Source organism: Peromyscus leucopus, chromosome 2 (assembly GCF_004664715.2).
Source record: "Peromyscus leucopus breed LL Stock chromosome 2, UCI_PerLeu_2.1, whole genome shotgun sequence".
Taxonomy (NCBI): Eukaryota; Metazoa; Chordata; class Mammalia; order Rodentia; family Cricetidae; genus Peromyscus; species Peromyscus leucopus.
Genome location: NC_051064.1, coordinates 73,751,394 through 73,774,380, shown reverse-complemented (window position 1 = coordinate 73,774,380; position 22,987 = coordinate 73,751,394). Strand labels below are relative to the sequence as shown.

At 41.0% G+C, this 22,987-nt stretch overlaps 1 protein-coding gene across 1 annotated transcript in view; it reads right to left on the bottom strand.

The window, feature by feature from the left end:
• The window catches only part of Pappa (pappalysin 1), a 252,295-nt gene that overhangs the window by 165,255 nt on the left and 64,053 nt on the right, over window positions 1-22,987 (bottom strand). Inside the window, 4 exon segments of the mRNA XM_037202665.1 lie at window positions 2,252-2,373; window positions 9,697-9,889; window positions 17,940-18,233; window positions 22,685-22,830. Of these exon segments, the coding sequence (XP_037058560.1) occupies window positions 2,252-2,373; window positions 9,697-9,889; window positions 17,940-18,233; window positions 22,685-22,830 (755 nt within the window).

Genomic DNA, 22,987 nt, shown 5'->3' with positions numbered 1-22,987 from the left:
CAGTGATCTACTTTGACCTAAGTACAGTGCACCTTTTCCCTGTACGCAGTGGGGATCCCAAGCCATCCTTACGTGAATTATTCAAGTCACCTGTTCAATATCTGTGACCCTCACCATGCTGCTCATGCCGTGAATCCACATAAATGCACACAGCATCATTTGGCACTTTTGTTTGGGTGGCTTGTATTTACTTGTACACTATTGTATATCTATGAATGGAGGCATTGTCCAGCTACAAAATGTGTAGTGTACATTCCTTTATCTGTCAGAGGACAAATGCTCTGTAGTCCTGAAAAGCGCCAAATGTGTTCTCAGGAGAGAATGGAAAGGGAATATTAAATGATGCCATAATAATTATAAAAATAATTCTGACTTTGAGGACACTCAGGACCACACCTAGAAAACTTCCCTTCTTTAAATATTAAAATTATGTCAGTGCTTAAATGTTCTTAGTGACATTTAGTGGGAATCCCACTTCTGTAGTCTTGGATGACGTCTCTTGTATATTGGGTCTTGACTTTGATCAGCATGGTCTCTTTTCACCACACGGCCACTGCCCATTTGCTTACCTCACTCCTAATGAATGGCCAGCATAGCCTCCTCTGTGCACCCAAGACTATTCCCAGCATATACCCCCATGGCATGTACATGGGAAGGTAGGAACATGCTATGCAAGTTTGCAAAGTGTTCTCATGTGTCAGAGATGCATAGTTTTGTCTGAGTGGGTTCCATTTGGCTGGGGAAATTATGTCTACAGTTTCAGGAAGAACTTTCTGAAGGGCTAGGGCATGCCATAGTGAAGATCATGGAGGAGATTCCTTTACCAGATGGGTACTGGAGTTTGATGACCTCAGGGGCCCCTTCTGTGAGTGATAGCCTGTGATTCTGTGAGGTGGAACTGAGGGTTTCTCTCAGACATCCCTCTTACTTTATATTCCAGATAGATTTATTTAGAGTTCCCACATTCAAATCTCATTTTTATTATAAGCTGCTTTAGAAAATAAAGCACAGGACCATTGTTTCCAACTTCACTTTCCCCTCTGATCCTTTTCCTTTGCTTTAGTCTATCTTTGGCATCCTTTCCCACCCTCTTTCTAAAAATATAAAGGTAGAAGAAGAGTTCTTACTGACTCTATGCAAGGGTATAGGTTCTGCTCTATAAGTAGTAGAGTGACCAAGGTGATTTTAGCCAAGGGTGGCCCTCGCAGAGTCTACCTCCCAATTATCTCACAACACTGCTTTTCTCCCTTATCGCTGCCTCAGACCCTTGGCATCACCACAGGTATCACCTTGGTCACCCCGATTCTAACAACAGCCAAAAGCTGTTTCTTTCCCTCCAGGATCTTCATTCCTTAACTTATTTAGCACAGAGCAGCTAAAGCGTTCTCTATAACCTGCACATCTTACCATTTCACCTACTTTTTCTAATTGCAAAACTTCTATCTGAGTAGAAGATCTTCCATCTACTCTGATGAACTGATGTCATGGTGTCTCACCCAATGACTGTGGCTACCAACTGACCTGCACTAGAGTTTGTGGGACTTCGAGGCAAAAGGATCAATGTGTGAATGTCCCATGGCTGGGAAAGGGAAATGTGCTTTTATAAAAAGGAAGCCATGGGTTCTTTGCCAGTGTGGCTTCAGGGCTAAGTGACAAAGTGCAGAAGTTGGGATCTGGCAGAAGTTGTTCTGTTTCTATAGGACACAGTAGTTGTTTTCTATACATATACAACCCAATGATGCTATGAGGAGGCTCAGTCATTGGCCTCTTGGGATGCCTGAAAATGCCCCCTTCCGTGGCAGGATCTGATCATGGGTAGAGATTAGAACAGTAGCAACCAAAAAAGTGTACACAGGAAAGAAGGAGTTATAACATATACAAGAACGACCCATGTAGCCTTTGTAATAACTGAAGAAGAATCAAAGATGATTGATGCTTTGAAGTCACCCAATATATGCATTAACTCCTATGTGACCTGCCTGTACCCACAGGCAGCTGGAGTCTGTAAGTTATATGAACACTTGTATTTATCATGTGCAATTGATTTACTATTGATGCACTTATTTACTATTTTTGTGACTTCATCATATGCAACAGGAGAATTGCATACACAAAATAGCACATGTGTTCAAAAACACTTGTTAAATTAGTGAGTGCATGAATAGTGTTAAGGATTGCTAAGAAGAATAAAATTCCATGTACATTAAATTTGTCCTCTGTACGCCACTCTTGTCAATAAGCTCTGACTTACCTTCTGCTTCCCGAGGACTCCAGTGTCCTGATGGTCCACAGGGCATCGGGGAAGAGGCATTGAAAGCATATTGCACCAGGATTCTCCCTTCTAGGCAAAGGTCACATGCTGATCCCAATTCTCTAGCAGGCCAAGGAAAAAGGGGAAACACACTGACTTAGGAACAGTTGAGGGAGCGACTGGTAGGACAGGGGCAAAAGCAATGGGCAGAGGACAGAGCCTGCATTTACCCCGCTTTCTCCATGCACACACTAAGACTAGGAAAATGGCTATAAATGAAATCCCTCCTATTGCCCAGGATTTTTTTTGCAGATGTCCTAATACTGCATACACTCTTCTGATGTCAAGTAGCACAGAACCAATTGGCCATAAGACTACTACCTGCAATGATTTTAATTGCACATGGCATAAAAACCTCCACTGAGAATCTTCTGTGTGGTTGTAAGAGCACCTTTCTGCTCATTTTGTCCCCAGAAATAACTCCTTTAAAAGTATTTTCCAGGTACCCACTATGTGCAAGGCATCAGTCTGCATCACAGGCATTCAGCATGAAGAAGGTGTGGTTCCTTCACCAAAAAATGAGTGGGTTGGATGAGATGATGCCTAAGAAACCTTCCAGCCCCAACATTCTGGGGATGAGTGAGTCACTCGCAATTTAACAGTCAAAAGCAGTTTCTTTACTATGCCATCCAACTCATTTTAACAGCTTTCCAGGGGGTGAGCCAATCTCTCAATGGGACCAGTCCCAAAAGTGGAGTATTATGGTGGCTTCCCCAACTGTCTGGAGTATCTGGATTCAATCTCTCTCTGGTTACAACTAACTCTGGATTCCTACTGGTTCTCCAAATTTGGCATCTGTAGGAGGTGGTTATAGAGAAGACAGGAATGACTCTTCTGTATTCTCATGGATCTAAAAATCTGCAAATCTGAGTGGCATCTGTTGAGACTTCTAGCAACAGTATCTCTAGATGATGTTAAGTAACATCCCAACCAACCCAATGTTTCTCAAAATGCAACATCCCTTGTGATTCCTCTTCAATCATTCCCAGAAGAATCTGTGTGATTTGGCTACCTGCAAGGATAAAATGGCAAAGCCAGATCTCAAGTTGCATGATTTCACCTGACAAAAACTCCACAATTCTAGGGTTATAGTCTAAGAAATATATTTGTGAGCCTCATAGTTGGTTAGTTTGCCCAGGCAGTGGTCAGGAAACCACTACAAATCCCATTCTCAATTGGCCATGCTCCTGCTTAACCTCTTGAGTGATCCCAACATCCAATGGCCCTAACTTTCCTCATTGTCCTAGCCTTGTCTCTCTCTTCCACATTGGGTCCCATTACCCCACATTTGATAGTTCTACCTGGATGATGCTTCTCATCCTGCAAAGTTCACTGTGAATAGTTTTTTCTCTATGAGTGTATTTTTATATAAATGTGTTTCTTTCATATATTACGAGACCCTTGGGAACCAGACCCATAACCTAGACCTCCTTTCCTGTCTTATGGCTCAGCATATATCCCTAATGTTGGCTAACATATGCAGTTGAACAGATGGATGAGTAAATGTGGAAGTGAGCGAATATTTGTCACCCAGACACATATATAATACTCGTGGCTAAATTAAGCTAGACCTTCAAACAGCATGGTGAGCCTTCTCAGCCCAGTGGTTGAAAATGTGAAAGCACACATCAGTAAAAGGTTTGCAAGTACATTAGCACTTGGTGAAAGAATAAGAAATTAAACATTCCAAGGTTAATATAAACAGAATTGTGGGCAGCTATTATAAAATACCTATAATTATGAAAGTTATTATAAAATGCCTATATTTATGCAAAACGTATTTACTATAAACTTAAGTAGAGTAGTCATATTCAAGTTTAACCTATAATGCTATCTCAGTGCTACTCAGGTAGGCTTATATAACAAAATATTGGCAGTAGTTTGTGAGTTGCTTTTGGAAAAGGAACTATCATCTTATGTATACCAATATACTTATAGTAAGGAAAGGAGAGAAGGAGGGAGAGAAGGAATTGGAGGGATTCTTCAGAAGTCCTCAACAAAGTCAGGTTCAATGCACGCATAGTGGCTCTGAGTAACAGGACTGATAATAAAACAGTGACATCATGTATGCCCTGGGATAGATTCAGAAACTGTGCTGACCTAGACAGCTGCTGAGTTTCTCCATTTCCCTTAGGCATAACTTGAACTTCACTGATCTCTTACCATGTGTCTGGTTCTCAAGAAGTGCTGTGATGAGTAAATCACTCTCCAGCTGACTGCAAATGTGGTATGTGCTATCCTATACATCCAGGTAACACTTGCGTCCCCAACTCCCTATGGCATTTGTTTCATTTTCATCGCCCACCTGTACACACACACACACACACACACACACACACACACACACACACACACACACACTAAAATCCTACCCCTGTAGAATGCTAATATTGAGGGAGTTCATTTTTCTTTCTTTTCTTTTTCTTTCTTTATTTTCCAGACAGGGTTTCTTTGTGTAATATCCCTGGCTGTCCTGGAACTCACTTTGTAGACCAGGCTGGCCTCCAACTCACAGAGATCTGCTTGCATCTGCCTCCCAAGTCTAGCATTAAAGGCATGCAAGTTCATCTTTCTTACACAGTTTATCTGAGTCAAAGTTCAAACTGTAGACATTGAACAAGGAGCCTGGTAACCACATGCAGCCATTTAAATTTAAACTAAGAAACATAAAATATATTTAAAAAATTCTGAACCTTTATTACATCAGTCATAATTTCAAGTACTGCATGGCCACTATTTGGTGAATGTGGTTACTATCTTGGAGAGTGGCTGCTATCTTGGTGAATGTGGATATGAAACAGTCCCATTAACAAATAAAGTCCTTTTGAATGGTACTTCACTGGTCATCCTAGATAAAAAGAGAATTAGCCTCTCTCCTTTGCATCTAGACTGGTACTAGTATGTATAGCCTTTGTTGGGGAAAATTACTCATTGTTTTATGTGTTAGGAGATGTGGAGGAGAAATTCTTCCTGGGCAAGGCTAAGCTTCTTTGCCTTAAAGATCAGAAAACTGAAGTTGAAGGAGCAGAAAGAATGGATACATGTACAGGAACTTTAGATCCTGGTCTCACTTCCTAGTCCAGTATGCTTTCCAGCATATGATAGCCAATTGTTCAGGTAACTGAAACCACCCAGTCAACACATTTGCAAGACAGATTAAAAATAAAGGCGTTAGAAAGACCAGGGGTGGCCTTGAATTATTTATTCAGTTGCCCCTGTGTGAGCACTCAGGCTGTGGGGGAATCTGATTATGTTTTTTTAAGGGAAACCCTTGTATTCTCCTAGACCACAGATGTGAGAACAGCAGGAGGACATGAGCATGGCCAGGGGCTAGATGCTGGCATTGATGGATGGTGTGGAAAATACCCAAGGTTTTTCAAGGGAAGGGATTTTCAAGTAGCCAAACAGTTCTGGAAAACCTCATACAAGGTAGAAGCTAACATTCCTTGAGTGTAGAATATGCGTGCTTGGTACATCACAGATGTCATTTGCTGACTTCCTCACATGACACAGGTTATCTGGGCAAGTTAGCGTCTTTTTATGGAGGAGGACTCTGAGGATCACAGAAGTGAAGTGTCTTGCCCAAAGTGTCATCTACTGGGACAATGAAGTTAAGGGTGGCAGTGATGGGAGTGTGCGTGGTCAGACATCAAAGCTTCTACACTTCATATGAAATCAGTTTGTAGGACTATAAACTCCCTGCTTATGGGAGAATGATACACAAAAGATATAATGCCACTGTTTTTTGACAGCAATTTATTGATACTTATGGACCAACTTCAGTTAGATTATGGTTTACATAGCTGCTAAGCTTAATTAGACATATTTCAAAAATGTCAATTTCAATTTAGCATGTGATAACTCCATTATGCAATCTTACCCTGAACAGAATAACTATTGTACATGCCTGGAGTACTAACTGACTATAGGTTATTAAAAACATATTGATTAAAGTTAAGAGTACTATGTAATACAGACACATCTCATTACACAACAACTAACCCTATAGTAGGTTTCCAGCAATCAGGTGGAATTTATTTAATGGACAATAACTGCCTTATGAAATATAAATTGAATACATACACAGGAAGCTTCACTTACAAAACTTCCATTTTTTTAAAAGTAGAATCAAGGCCAAAACTTAACCAAAAGTCTAATACTTCTCATCACCCCAGAGAAAATAAATAAATCTACTGGCTGCTGGAAAGCTTGCTCCAAAGTGTCACATGAGCATTCCCAAGCCCAGCTCTGAGTTCTGCAAGGCCGGCTGGGGCCAGGGAGAGGGAGTTCCTACAGACAGCCTGGAGAGTACATTTCCTTCCTAACTGATCGAACTCTTGCCTGGATGTAAAAGGAAGGTGCTAGATTCAGTGACTGATAGTAGTGTAGACATTTAGAGCCCCAATTTGATGTAGTATCTCAGTAAAATGTGTTTTTATTTTTTTAAGTTTATTTTTAACTCACAGATATTAATTTTGTATACTTTAAAAGTATAAAATATAAATTTTATACAGTTTTTTAATGATTAAATCAGGGTGATGGACAAATCTGTCACCACCTCTTACGCCTAACATTTTTTGTGTATGCATGATAAAATATACTATTTTAACCATTTAAAATACTTAAAGCATTATCATTCATTATAATATTTGTGTGTAGAAGACCACCAAAGATTATCTAATTGAAATTGTACCCTTTGACCAACATCTTCATTTCTCACATCCTTCTAAATTCATTATCCTCTGCCAGGCATCGTTCTCTCTATATACAAGAGTTCAACTTTTTAAAATTCCACATATAATGGAGATGAGGTAGTATTTGTCTTTCTGAGACTGTCTTATTTCAATGAACATAATGGTCCTCTAGACTCATTCCATGTGTTTTAAATGATGGGGTTTCCTCACTGCCTTTTAGCTGACTAGTATTTCACAGTGTACAGAGGCATTTTTTAAAAAAAAACTCTTTATCCGATAAAGGATATTCAGGTTGTTTTTACATCTCAGCTACTGTGAATAATGCTAATACAGACCATATGGAACAGGGGGCCTCTTCTACTGATAGATTCGATCTTTTTTTTTTTTCATTTTTCTTTGTGTGTGTGTGTTGCACCTGTGTTTGCATTTTTTTTGCACGTGTGTGCACATATGTGTATGTACGTGTGTGTGTGTGTGTGTGTGTGTGTGTGTGTGTGTGTGTGTGTGTGCATACCTGTAGTGGAGGCCTGACTCTGATGTCAAGACCCACCCTCTGTTGCTCTTCCATCTTATTCATGGAGGCAGGGTCTCTCAATCAAATCAAGGGCTCACTGTTATATCTAGTCCTGCCAGCCAGTTTGCTCTGGGATCCTTCGTCTCCACTCTCCTGGGCCATGTCCTTCCAGAATTTCCTGGGGTTTGGGGACCTGGCCAGATCCACATGCTTGAATGGTAAGTGGTTTAACTACTGAGCCACCTTCCTAGCCTCTGGTTTAATTTCTTTTGGATATGCATGCAGTAGTGCCAGAGCTGAACCATGCAGTCCTAGTACAGTTTTCTGAGGTGCATCCATGTTGTTTTCCATAATGGCTGTATTTGTTTACATTCCCACAAGCAATATACAAGATTCCCTTTCCTCACAAGCCTTGCCAATTCTTTAGTGTGTTTTGGGAATAGCCATTTTAAGATTGTGAGGTGATAGATAAATCATTTCATGTATAGGTTGCATTTCTCTGGTAATTAGTGACAATAAGTATTTAAAAATGATCTATTAGCTATTTACATCTTTACCCCTGAGAAATCTCATTTGAGGTCTTTTGTCTATACACACACACACACACACACACACACACACACACACACTCATATACACTACTTGTAAATGAGAGTTTTTTTTTGCCAGCTTTTGTGAGGAAACCTAATACCTCCTTCACACCTTTAGTCTGGAACAACTTAATGAAGGCATATAGGATTCATAGATAAGACATTTCCAAATGTGGTGGAAGGCCAGATTCCAGCACTTTCTATGAGCTCTTGGCCAAATTTCTCAGACTCTTTCAGCTCCAGTGCTCTCCTTATCTGGCACATAAGGAAACCAATCATCCTTATACCTGGTTACTTGGAATATTAACTAAGACTCTGTACAAGAAGCATTCAGATTAGAATCTATCACATGGTATGCAATTGACGGTCAGCTGCAAGCCCATCAGAAAAAGACAAATTAATGATTAGCATGGTTTTTGTCCTCACCATCCTCAGTGTCATATCCACATTGTGGGATAATTATCTCAAGAAGGGCTAAGGGTGGAAGTGAGCTATTACCTGAATAACGAATAACTGCAAGATTCTGAAATAGATGCAGACTATTTCCATGAATATTCATTTTCATTTTTGCAGTGGTGTGGCTGGATTCTTGGCCTCACACATGCAATGCAAGTGTTCTACCATTGAACTACATGCTTAGCTATGAATCTTTATCTGGTTCCCTCAAGCTTGAGCTCTTTGGGAGCCTACAGTGAAAGGACACATTGAAGTCATTGAATTCACCCTCTGACCATCAGAAGGCATAATCAGACACATGTTCAGTGGAAGACAGTTAAAAATCTGGGGGAGATTGATACGTCAAGTAGCATTCAAATGACAAGTGACAGACCAGAAGTCAGAGCTTTGGTTTCTCACACTTGATTAGACTTTGGTTTTCTCAAAATACACTAGGTATCAACTTTATGGTTATATATAACCATAGGCTTTTGCAAATATGAAGTGACATATAGGCATATTGTATATAATGTAAATTATATATATATATATTATATATATATATATATATATATATATATATATATTTAACATGAGATGGTTTCCCTATTAACCAGAGGCAATTTTAACTCCTGGGCTAATGGAGACAACAGCAGAAAAGATTTCTTGCAATAGAAGTACTCAAAATTCTTTTGTGGTGGGTAGGTAAATTGGTGGAGTTGAGATAAAGTCTCTCATTACATAGCCCTACCTGTCCTAGAACTCACTGTGTAGACCAGGATGGTATAGAACTTACAGAGATCTGCCTGTCTCTGCCTCCCAAATGCTGAGATTAAAGACAAGTACCACTGGAGTAGGGTGCATTAGGATTTCATTTTGCACCCATCCTCGTTTCCAAGCTTCTAATAATAAAGTGAATTTACCCTCTCATTTATGTGGAAGTATGCATCATTACTGGCTCATTTCTGGCAATATTCTTTTATTCTCTGACCCAGTCTTGTCAGTGTGCTTTTGAGTCCCAGTCACTGATGAGTAATGGGGTCTCTATTTAATAAGAAAAATAAGTCCAACCCTCCAAGGTTGCCTCCTTTCTGAGTCTTCCTCTTTCTGGCAGGAGGAGAAAAGGCTCAGCAATCCACAGGGAACACTCACCTTTCAAAGAAATGGCCATCGATGGGTGGGAACCACTCTAACATCACCGAGTCAGTTGTATGGCCCACAACCTGGGGGGCAAGGGCTACAGGTGCTGGCTTTCTGGAGGGCTGCCAGTTCTGGTATACGAGGTCCAGGTAACAGTGCATTCTGGAGACTTGATTGGGCGTGAAAGAGTCTGTACAGTCATCATCTGTAAGAGTCAGAGAGAGAGAGTGGGGAGAGAGAGAGAGATAAGCCTTGAGCTGCATAGGCAGGCATGCAAGAGAAGGATGATGTCTCCATGCAGCTAGCGAGCCAGCACCCCAGTCCGTCCTCGCCAGCTCAGGGCAACCTCTTCCAGTGCTCAAAAGTTAATGGTGTGTGAACAAATTAGTGCAGTCATCACTCCTGGAGACAGGTGAGAGGAAATAGGAGGAAAGGGAGGGTGGATAGAACTGGAAAAGTAAGCCTGGAACTGAGGAGTTAGCGGCTAAGAGGCTAAGAAGTTACAGCTAAGGACAAAGGCAAGACAAGCTTCTTTCCAAAGACCCTATACCCTCTGGTTTCCAAGTCAGCAATGTCTCCACCCCATTCACTTTATCTCATTCATTTCTTCATTCATTCATTCATTTATGTGCTGACTAGTTCCCTACTGTATTCTTTCGCATTCATTTGTTCATGCATTAATCAAGTCTACTTTTCACTAATGCAGTGATATTGTGCTTGAAACACATTTGTTAAATGTCTAATTCATGTTCAGTACTGTAAGCCAGTCTGTGGAAAAATGGGATGTGGAAAGATGGGACTTAAAATATCCCTGCCCTTAAGGATGGCATAAACAGTATTCATCTTATGAGCGAGGGTTGTTCTTTGACAACTAATGTCATGTAGATCATCAGTGAATTGATAGAGATGCTGTGTGGGGGAAAAGGAGCAACTAGGACGGCACCCAAAATAGTTGTATATATGGGATTAATTGGATCGCTATGTTGGGGTTGAGAAAGAAGGTGACCACAACAGAGGTAACTACGCAGCTAGAGGCATAATATCCCATGTAAGGCTCAGGCAAGGCCTGGATATGCACTCAAGACTGTGGATAGGGTGATACCTTAGTTGGATTTCTATTGCTGTGATAAAGATCATTACCAAAAGCAACTTGGAAAGGAAAAGGTGTAATTAGCTATATTTCCATATCACAGTCCATCTTAAGGGGAAGTCAGGGCAGGAACTCAAGTTTGGTAACTGGAGGCAGGAACTGAAGCAGAGGCCATGGAAGAATGCTGCTAACTGGCTTGCTCCCCATGGCTTGTTCAACCAGTTTCCTTATACAACCCAGAACCACCTGCTCGTTGGTGGCACTGCCCAAAGTGAACTGAGTCCTTCTACATCAATCATTAACCAAGAAAAAAAATCCCCATAGACTTGCATACAGGCCAATCTGATGGAAGCATTCATCAACTGTGGTTTCTTCTCCTCAAATGACCCTGGCTAGGGTCAAGTTGATAAAAAAAACCAAACCAGCCCAGATGAGAGCAAGAGCAAGCACATCTCCTTAGAGCATACGTGTATGTGTGTCTGTGGGACATATTCTTAGCATGTGTTAAGTATGAGCCGGCACGGTGTGCCAGGCTTTGACAGTTAGCCTTTCTCTCCTAACACATGCTATTTTGGGAGTGCATACTACCATTTTCTGTTCCTTACAGAGTTGGGAATTGAGTCTGTGTTCAGGCAAGCAACTTTTGCTAGATCACAGAGCAAATCCTATCTGGGGCTTGAACCAAAGTTGTGCTTCCAAATGATGCCATAACTTTTTTTTTTTTTTTCTAAGCACAAGTGAAATACATTATAGGTCAAGTCTCCAGCAGGTGGCTTGTAAATGAGAGTTGATCCAGTTGTATTCTAAAGGGGATCGGAAACAGTCTCTCAGGTGTCTAGATATAATGACCTTCAGTCCTATTTTCCCTTTTCCAGGGTGTGGACTGAGGGCAGAGACCAAAGACTTAGCCCCTAGGGAAAGGTTTGTCTCCAGTTTCTTTCTCCAACAGTATGATTCAGCTCCCCTGGGAACAGAAAAAAAAAGGCACTGTTTGGCTTGATTTCCTAATGCACCACTTCTCAGGGGTGTCTGCTTGGTCAGGATTACCGTGGCTGGGCCCCAGACAGAGGAGTGTGGAGCTCACCAGATCTTAAAAATAAATGTGCTACTGGAATCCAGCAGCATAAGCTCCCTTCTCCTTATCAACCAATCAGAAAATAAGTTTGGGCAGGTACTGGGCCACTAGATATGACCTTGAAGGGACTGGACAAGGGTATGGGAGAGTTTCTATGCAGAGGCTGGCTTGGATTCACTTAGTAAGTTTTGAGAGTCTCCTTTTCGGCACCCTGAGGGAACATTTTAAGACAGTTGGCAGAATCAGAAGAGCCCAGTGTTCCTTTGCAAGTATTGCACAGGAGAGGTAGTAAACCTCTCTCAAGGCCAGGTCCACCATGTAACTCCCTAAATCCTGTGGCTACCTATTGCCAGGAGTACACACACCTCAGCCTGAGGACGACCAGAACAAAGGTTCATTTTCTATCACCACTATGATTTGTACATTGTGTCCTGGAAGCCTGGAAAGAGCTACCAAGTAGATCTAATGCAGGTGGAAGACTTGATGGCTCAATAAAGAAGTATGGTGTACAAGACACAGAGTCAAGGGAGCAAGTGTCTACGCACTTGGCGCTTCTGTTTCTCATCTGTGAGGTGGAAACGATGGTGATAACAAGAGGGTTCGTCTCAGAATATGGCTGAGCTGGAGTGTAGGGCACAAGAACCGTGTCTACTTTGTGGCAAATGCTCACTGCCTTGTGTTCCGGAGAAGTGAGTGAAGTAAGTAGGAGTGTGTGTGTGTGTGTGTGTGTGTGTGTGTGTGTGTGTGTGTGTGTGTATCAGAAACTTGGAGAAGGAAGAAACAAATCTCAGAGTATAAATTGTGAATATTTTGCAGTCTAATACTAGCCCATTATGGACTACACATAATAATGTTGATGAACAGAGATGAGGAAAATCACTGAATGGGAGGTGGTTCCTGAAGTAGTACCACCATAGTAAAAATATTAACACATATCTTCATTAATGGAGGACTGACTCTATTTTAAGGACATCCTTAAAATAAAATACTAACTGAGCACTACCAAACCTCCTAACTTTATATGTCAGTTTCCTGATACATAAATTAGGGGTATTTAAATCAACTCAAACCTAGCGTGGTAGTAAGGATTTAAATGGGGTACAGTAAACACTTAACAAGATGAAGGGGGATGAAAATATAAGGTATTTTTCCTTTATAAACTTCTAATTAAATTTTCTTCAAAGATGTATGCTTTCCTTTTATAATTTAAATAGTAACCATTCCCAGTTTGTCAATAGGAAACAGTTTGAAAAATGGATAAGTGGTAGAAATTAGTAGGGGAACAGGAATATATTTGAAGCATATTAAGTTGAAAACATCTGTCCCAGGTTACATCACACTGAGACTTAGCTACTATCAGAATCTTGGGCAAAATCCCAAAGGGATTCCATTTGTCTCAATTAGCTCATGTCTAGAGTCAGGCCCCCTTGGCTTCCAGCCCCAAACAGGCCCACTTATACCATCTGTGGTCCCTTTATCTAGGCCTCCAGGCTCATCTGGTTCCTCTGCTCCCATTTTGTCTCTCAGCAGAAGAGACATTGAGCACTTCAGCTCTTGGAGACACTTTTTGGGCCACTGTGCTATTATTGCTGCAGGGCTCCAGGCTTGCTGCCTAAGTCATGTTCTGAGGGGTGCATTGCATGGAGGATCAGGACAGACGATCAGTAACTCTACCTCTTGTGGGAGCTTGGACAAATTGCTGACCCTGGCAGCCTCATTTCCACTCACTGCAATAGGAGAAATAGTAACAGTGCCTCCCTCAAAAAGCTGACGCGAGCATTTAACAAGCTCGCTGACAGAACATAGGTAAATGGGTCAGCTTTTGTAAAGGCTTGTTGTTTGGGCTCTGTTTTTAAAATCGTAACAACAGTTTCGGTAAAATATGGTTATAAAAGCTATGCTCACTGTAAAGGTTTTGATACCCCAAATAAACATCACCCTAAGATCAGTACCTATAAATAAATTAGTGGTGGTGCATATGTATGTACACATGCATACATATATTATGAGTGTGAATATAGTAAATTTCTGTAATTCTTATCATATATGTGTCTTACACATATGACTGGGATGTTCTACACATCAAATAGTTAATAAATAATCAGGCTAGTTATTATTTGTTAAGCACCATTCATCCTGCCAGGGACAGTTTTAGATTCTTTCCCTGTATGATCATATCTGTTGTCATTCAATATAAGAGTTCTCTATGAATTGATAAAGTAAAGGAGGCTCTGAGAAAAGAAATAATTTGCCTATAGTCAAATACTACAATGTAGGTACTTCAATTTCAGGTTCCTGACACAACATTCCATGTTTGGAATGTCATGTCCCCAGGCCGTATTCTACATCCTGTTCAATGGTGTCACAACATTCTGTCATGTGGGATGCTTTGCAGTTCATTTCAGTTTTTATTCACTTCAAGCTTGTAAGACGTTTTTACTTTTTCATGTAGGTAAACATTTATTTCCTGTGCCTGGCATATAATAAACAGTAAATATTTAGAGAGGGAACACTGCTAAGAACATTCTTACTGCTAAATATTTAAACACACCAATTGGTTTATTTCCTTCAGCTATGTTCTTTGGAGAATAGACTGTTTGGTTCAATGCAAGTATGCATATTAGAAGTTCCTGACACATAGAAAGATGCTACCATAACCAAGAGGCTGGAAAACATTTCTAAGCTCCTATAGTCTATGACAAGTAATCTTGGAATACCTCTTAAGTACAGCTTGCTATGTTCAGGAAGTTGGGGGCAGATTTGCTTCCTATCTGGCAAGGGTTTAGCCATTAGTTTAGTACAAACATATACCTTAGTATTTTCTACTAAAGTGTGAGAGATACATCAGCTGCCTGTTGCCTTCTAGGCTGGACCACTTGGGAGCCTCAGAATAGTAAAGTGACTGGTTAATAACTCAGACTCTGGTTCATAGTTCATGTGTTTCTATTCATTTGGCTATTTTTTTTCAATAATTGAGTAAAACTGAAATTTATTATAAGCCACAGTCGTCCTAGACTCCATGCTATATATATATATAGTTTATGGTTTATGGTTTGGTCTGATTGTTCATTTTATATCTAGAATCCACAATGAGTGAGTACATACCATAACTGTCTTTCTGGGTTTGGGTTACCTCACTCAGGATGATTTTTTCTAGTTCCATCCATTTGCCTGCAAATTTCATGCTTTCATTGTTTTTCTCTGCTGAGTAGTACTCCAAAGGCTGAGGGCTCCCAGCTGGATCAGGCCCTCTGAATAGGTGAGACAGTTGATTGGCTTGATCAGTTTGGGAGGCATCTAGGCAGTGGGACCAAGTCCTGTGCTCAATGCATGAATTGGCTGTTTGAAACCAGGAACTTATGCTGGGACACTTGGCTTAGTCTGGGAGGAAGGGACTGGACCTCCCTGGACTGAGTCTACCAAGTTGATCACAGTCCTCGGGGAGGACTTGTCCTGGAGGAGGTGGGAATGGAGGGTGGGCTGGGGTAAGGGAGGGCGTGGGAGGGGGAGAATAGGGGAACCCATGGCTGATATGTAGAATTGAATGGTATTGTAAAATAAAAAATATATATCACAAAAAAAAAAATAACTCAGACTCTGTGGTAAGAAAGGCTTGGGCCTAAGTAATGCATTTGTCTTGTTTTATGTCTTTGCCTCTGGGCAAGTTTCTTGTGCTCTCCAAAACACATTTTTTTTTTAAATCTGTAAACTGGTTATTTTAATTATATAGCAACTTATCTCTTTGGGTTAATTTACATTATTTTATATATATAGTTTTTTGTATATCAGAGATACTCAATTATTGTTGGTCTTCAAAGACCAATATGGTAGCCATCAGAACATGTAGCCTTTTCCATACAAATTAGTTCAAATATTTTAAGGGTCATAATTCATGCACTCGGTTGCATCAGCTATATTTAAAGTGCTTAGTAGCCACATATAACTAACAGCTATTATACTGAAAAGCACACACACAAGCTGTGACCATCTTGGCAGGCAGATCTGCCTTAAGGAATGAGCACCCAGCAAGGAGAGGCAGCTGGAAGAAGTCAACTTGGCAATGACTTTGCCCTCTGTTCTGGAAGACTGGAGCCCCATGCATCCCTTCCTTCAGCTCTGGGAACCCCATTTTGTTCTGCATTTTGAATTTCATCCAACTACTTTTGCCACCTCATCTGTCAGAGGTCCCAAAGAAAACAAACATTTCCAAGCTCACGCTTGCCTTGAATATGCTTTTGTGGGTGGAAGTTTGGTATCGTAGCTCAGTGAATTAGTTCTGCTGTTGATGGTCACTGAGCTGAGGAGATCCTTTAAGAACAATACTAAATTAATCACCCTTTAGATCTTCTCACAGGGAAACAAAAAAGGAGACTTAGTTTATGGGGATCTGGTAGCAGGTAGAAGTTCCCAGCCCCTAAGAAGCAGGCAAACTTCCAAACTCTTATTAGTGTTTATTTCCCATGTGTGCTGAGCTGGCCAAGGAAAGGTGCTGCAGAGATGGCCGTAAACAGGGCTGTCTGAGGGCACCGGGCGCTGGATGTGGAGGGTCTGTAGGTTTGGGAGCCCACTTGGAATCTGTTTTTGAGGAAATACCCAGCACCGTGGCTGTTTTTAGAACCAAACTTAAAGACACTTTATAGATCCAGAGATGGGTTATTCACTTTTCAACAGACATCACTTTTAAGCTGTGTGAGACAAACACTAGAAAGTTCCCAGGGGTAATCAGCCTAAATGGGAAACAGTAAGGACCATTGGGATCATCAAATATTTTGGGTTTCACCAGCAAAATCCCTTTTCAATCACAACATGTATCAAAATTCTAACAGGGATATGAAACAGCTGGCGGAGGCCTTTCCTGGTTCAAACCTGAATTCGGATCGTCAGCCTTACTCCCACATCAAGCAGAGCATCTGCAGCGAACAGAGTGAAAACACCACCCAGATTATTCAGTTTCCCTACCTCATTATCAGTTAGGTCTCTTTAAAAGAATAACATAAGACAGAAAGAGGAAAGAACAGTATGTAGTGTGTTATCAGAAGCAAATGACCCCAATAAGCCTCAGTATTGTCATCTGAAAAATGGAATGGTTCCTGCTTCATAGATGTGCTGTGAGAACTGAATGAGAGGGAACATATTGAAATCTTTTATAGACAATAAATGGTTACACAGAGGAAAATACTATTGTTGGCAGAAACAATTTTATGTACCTCAGAAAAGAAGCTAGCATGGCTAAACTATTACATGAAAAAAAAGAGAGTTTATTTATTTTCTTTGTGAGACAAAAAAGACAATCTCTTATTTCATAGAATTTGCTTGTTCTAGCAGGGAAGAGATGACTGAATTGGGTCTTATGATGGAATTCAGTGCTGGCCTACTGTGTGCAATTGTGAACAGTTGATCACAGCAAAGCATAGTCAGGGCTGTGACCACCCCAAGGAAGGAGTGTCATGTTCTAATTTGTCAAAGCTGATAAAATGGCTTTAATTGACCTCCATGTGGCCTGAGCTACCAGGAAGCACAGGGCATCCTGGGACCTAGATCACAAGTCCTTAATACTGTTTCTGATGGCATCTAGGGGGCTTATTAAGTTAAAAGAAGTCAGAAAAATGTGATAATTTTGTCTTCTTAAGACAGAATGAATTCTTTTTCTCCAGCCCCCAGTAGTGAATGAGCATATGAAGACTGTATGTATGCAAGGGAGATGCTGGTTGAATAAAAAACTTCAACAACACACCAAGGTAGAACAATATAGCTGCAAAACTCTGAGGAACCTTATAGATCAAGTTGAAGATTTGGGTTTTCTGTAAAAAGCAGAGTTAGAGTGTAGATGGCCCAGAACGTCGGACCCACAATGTTCTTCTACCTGGATTTACTGACTTTTGTCTCAGCCATCTGGTATACATTCATATACAATATCTCTCTTGAACTCCAAGAAAAACTCATGAATTAAGGCTATTCTGGTTGTTTAGAATGAAAAACCTCCATCTTAGGAAAATAAGCAGTTTGTTCAAGGCTACCCCGAGCCAGGACTAGGGTCCAAGTCTGACATGTGTCAGATTGGACTACCATTGGAGATGTGGCGGGCCCTACCTGCATAGCTCATGAAGTTATTGTAAGGAGTGTCGAAGAAGCTATGAAAGCCACAAGTGTCATTCCCTGGTCCAGGGTCTCCACAAAACTTGTGTTTGGGGGCTGGGTTGGTATCATTGCAGAGGTCTCCAGTTTCAAATGAGGGCTCTGTCTCCATGCAGGGGTCACTGCAGGACTGGATTTCTGAGATGCCACGGAAGATGTGATAGAGGCCCAGGCTGTGCCCAATCTCATGGATCATGGTGTGGGTGTGTCCAGGAATGCCATAGAAAGATGGGTTCAAAACAATGCCGCCTGCAAGGGGAAAACCAGAGCATTAGGCAACTGTCTGCTTCAGGCCAGAGGAGTCCCTACGTCAATCAAAGACAAAAGGATGCTACTTAAAATGACAGTCTTCTTCACTCTGTGAGCTTAGTGCCCCAGGGGTGTCACAACTCTGCGGTAAGTCACCGGTAAACACACTGGCAGGCGTGTCGTGAATCACTTTGTATCACGTTTTCATCGAGAACACTTATGCCTAGGGAGGAGTAGCACTAGCCCAAGGTGATGCTCATCTACTGAAAACACACTACTCCAAGTAAGGGATTTCGATTTCTGTCCTGCCCTGACTTTCTTCTGTAACCTACTCCTTAGACTGTAGTATATGCTATACTTTACACTCATTTTAAATGCTCCTATATAGATGTAACCCTCATACAGTTTCACACTTCTCAGCTCTGGCTTTCATTATGCCTTCATTAACTCTGTGGGATTCATGACATCCCACAACTTAGTTACCATCTTTGAATCTCATGCCTTCGTCTCTGATGCTCTAAAAACAAGAACACTTAGGAAAGCTGGCACTGGGTTGTACTCTGTTAAAGGATTACTTATAATACCAACTGATGTTTCTTGAGCATTTATTATGTATCCTCCAATACTGGGCTAAGTCTTTAAGAAGTATGCCTCCCTTTACCACATCATAACTCAAACATAAAGACACTCATTCATAGAGAGTTCTACCTGTCATTGAGAGAAATACGGAGATAGAATTTGAAGTCAACATTCTTGGTTTCTAAGTTCAGGGCTCCTATTCTCTGTCCCAGTATTATTGACTATCACAGAGACTAGAGAATAGTATTTGATTGTCTTGGTAAGCCTTGATTGTCAACTGGACAAAGTTGAGTCATCTGAAAAGACAAGTCTCAAGTGAGGCATTTCCTGGATGAAGTTGGTCTTATTGTATGTCTTTGAGGGTTTGTCTTGATTATTCATTTAGGTAGGAAGGTCAAACCCACTGTGGGTGGCACCACTCCTCTAGAAGGTTGGCCTGGGCTGTACAAAAGCTAAGCATAAACTAGTGAGAGAGCAAGCCAGAGAGCAAGCCAACAAGCAGCAGTCCTCCGTGCTTCCTGCCTTCAGGTTCCTGACCTGATTTCCCTCGAAGATAGAATGTGACCTGGATGTATAAATTAAATAAGCCCCTTCCTTCCTAAGTTGCTTTTGGTCTAAGTGTTCTATCAAATCAACAGAATAAGACTGGAACACTGATTAACAATGTGTAGAATATTAATGAGTGATAACACATCTAAAAAGGGTTGCAAGACCTAACTAATTACTTTTAGCAGGTGGAGAAACCCTTGGAAGATATCAAATAGCTACTTGTTGTCTACCTACATGAGAACAAAAAGTATACAAACTACCCATGAAGCTAGCAGAAATGAGTTTCAAGCCCTAACTCAGACCTATAGCATCACCATCTGCATTTTAACAAGATCCCTAGATGACTCATCTGCCTGCTCTGAATTGAGAAATAAAGAACTATACCTCACATCCCCAAAGAGGGAACATCACCCAGTTTGTAGAGACAGAACAAACCTCAGTAGAAGCAATAGATAGTACTTGTTGTATATGCATCTTAGACACTGGGATGAGACACCGGGCTGTGTGGCTAGAGAAAGATTAAAACTTTAAACACTGGAAGTGTTTAAGAGAAGGTTAAAATTCAGGCATGAGAGCCTTGTAAGTGGAGACGTTAAGCACAGAACAGTGTCTTATGAGGAAGGACAGGGCTGCAGTTCCTTGTAGAGTTGGAATGGTATGTTCAGGGTGGATGTGAGACAAGTTTTATATTGGACTGAATTTCTTGGTCTGTCCTCAGCCTCATAGAGTCTATCAATCCTGAATTGCTTAGAGACTTCTAACACAAAGAAAAAGATGTGTGTGTGTGTGTGTGTGTGTGTGTGTGTGTGTGTGTGTGTGTGTGTGTGTGTGTGTGTGTTGAGAAGGGTAGGCAGAGGCAGGAGAAGAAGAGAAATTGAATTGAGACAGGAAATCTTTCTCAATTATTTTGTCAATCATAAAATGAAACATAATCTCTTTCCCACCCAAGGCTTATTCCAGGGATAATGGAGTAACAGCAGGAAAGGAAGGTTAAAACTATGGTTGTAATACATTGAGTTTGATTGAGGCTACTGCCCAGGAGTTGCTTATGATCAGCCTCTTTGGTGATGAGGTGGCAGCTTGCAGGCCAATGGAGCCAGCATGACATTACTTGCAATCCTCCTGCCTCACATGGCTCTTATGCTTCTGAGAAACTGGCTTTGTTTCTCTGGGAAGATCTAAACTAAACAGTTACAGCAGTGCTATGACCCATGGTGTCTCCATGAAGCCGTGCAGTTAACAAAGGGGCAGGACCAGCCTAGGGATGGTGATAAGAGAGCTGACTTAACCGTCCAACCTGACTCTGTTTGTTCTACCCCAACTGACCCTTTCCCACAGAATGACAGCCCTTGGCCCCAAGTCCTGTTTCATTGCTTCTCTGAAAAGGTGAAATAGCTTGAGCCTGACATCATTCTGAAATACTATAACATGCTATGGATTTACAGCCTCCCCTATTCCTGGCCCTGATCCAGGCTCTGACGTTCATGAAATCATCAGGAGTATTTCTCTCTAATGTTAGAAGCCCACTGTTCCCCTCCCCAGATGCTGATCAGGAGCTCTGGTTGCTTTTGTTTCAATAGGAGCAAAATTCGCAGCTTAGAAGGACACTGGGAGGTCATCTAGTTAGCCTGCCTCTTCAAAATGTTAGGGAACAAATCCAAGGAAGGAATCTTGCCTAAGACCATCCTGCTAAGGATGAGAAAAACCACGCCTTTGGTTTTAGTCTATCACTTTCCCAGGACTCTCTAAACAAGAGATAAAGGCAAGGCATTTTCAGATTTGCATGAATTGTACAATTTCTTCTGCTCAGCACCTATCTGTGTCTGAATGTCTGTCTTTTCTTCCACCACTTATCTCAGATTTCAGGGTTTCCTGATCTAAGCACTATTGACATTTTAGAGCACCCAATTCTTTGTTGGGGCCATGGTAGAATATTTGGCTTCATTACTACTACTCACTAGATGCCTGTAGCATGGCCCATGTAATGATCAAAATTGACAAGAGTCTCTTAGGGACCAGACATGCCTCCGCTGAGAACATTTATTTATTTTTGCATATATTGTTTAGGGGGAAAAGTGCTCCTTTTCTCTCTCTTCCCCCTCCCTCCCCCATCTCTCCCTTACACACACTAGCTTCATTCCCCTAAAAATAAGAGAGAACTAAGCCCATGATTTGATTTAGCACAGCTTTCTTCAGCTGTTTTCCAGTTGAAGTTATAGAATTCTTCATCTTCAAAATACCATAGATGAAAAGCAGCTACTAGACTCAGAGTTTACTATAGGGTGACCATGCTGGCCAGTACTGCCACTGTGCTGAGTCCTGGAATTTTCAAATCATGAATCTCACTGAATCATCAGGACTCATTGTGATAAATAATGAGAGCATTTTATTGAGGGAAAACTGTTAAACCCACCGGACTGCCTTGCTCAATGGAATATTAGATGGCGATTAAAACAAAACAAAACAAAAAACACCCATCTTTAACAAAATGTAAATAACCCAGAGTGATGCTTTTCTTTTGTGATTTTAAGTGGAAAAAAAAGTAGGACAGGAAATAATTGTATAACTCCTGTAATATGGAAACATATTTCTAGCCCAGAGCATCAAATGAAAAGGAGATTTGAAAATTATGCCTATACTATAGTTTCAAATCTATACAAGCAAAAACTGCCTCTGTAACATATTTCTGTGCACTGGACAAGAATATGGGGGAAAAAATTCAGACTGTATTTTTTTTTTTTACAATCCCTGGTTCAGAAATGATTGCCATTTCTGATTTTTTTCAGAGATTAGACAGTCCAAACTGATGTGTTATGGATATGCATAACTTAAATGTCAGAAGAGCTCTTACTGCTGCTAGTAGACAGAACATGGCTGAAGAAAAGTCCCTATATATTCTATTTCTGTTGCTTCTTTGGTGTCTTTCAGGATTGCCTTTAGCCCCACTGTGCCAGGATAATGTGGTTAGCAGGGCAAGAAGTATGCATGGATTAGGGAAAGGAGGTACAAGAAGAATGCAGTTTCTGGACTGTCAGAAGCTTGAACTCTGAGGGTTCCTCGCTGATGTGCATAACCTTGGATAAACCCTGCTTGCTCTCTGGATCTGAGTTTTCCCATCAGGAAAGCTAATTCCTTCAGAGTATTGCCAGGCCATCAAAAATAGGGTCAAGGATACCCACTTTTTTGTGTGAATTAGACAAATAAATGAATTATTCCCATTCCTACTGCTACCTGCACCATTATGGTTGTGCTGACTTCTTCCTCACACTAAGATCCACGATGGCTTGCTCTGAGTTATTTCTAAAGGAGCATGTAATACTCACCCAAGTGCATCAGGGCCTCCTTGTCCCATGGCCAAGTTGCCACTCCCGCCAATTCCTCCTCTGAAGAGTTTGCAAAGAAAATATTGAGATGTGTTGATCCATCCAATCTAAGAATGTTCTTTAGCTCATTAACATCCAAGTAGGCTCTGAAACACAAAAGTAACCTTGGCTGCTATCACTGTACACCAAAGATAGTATTCAAATAATAGGATCTCCCCCACATGATCAGGAGCTCTTATACTGGACACAGTATCTAAACTCTTCATAAGCACCATACCGTTGAACTTCTATAAAAATGTTATT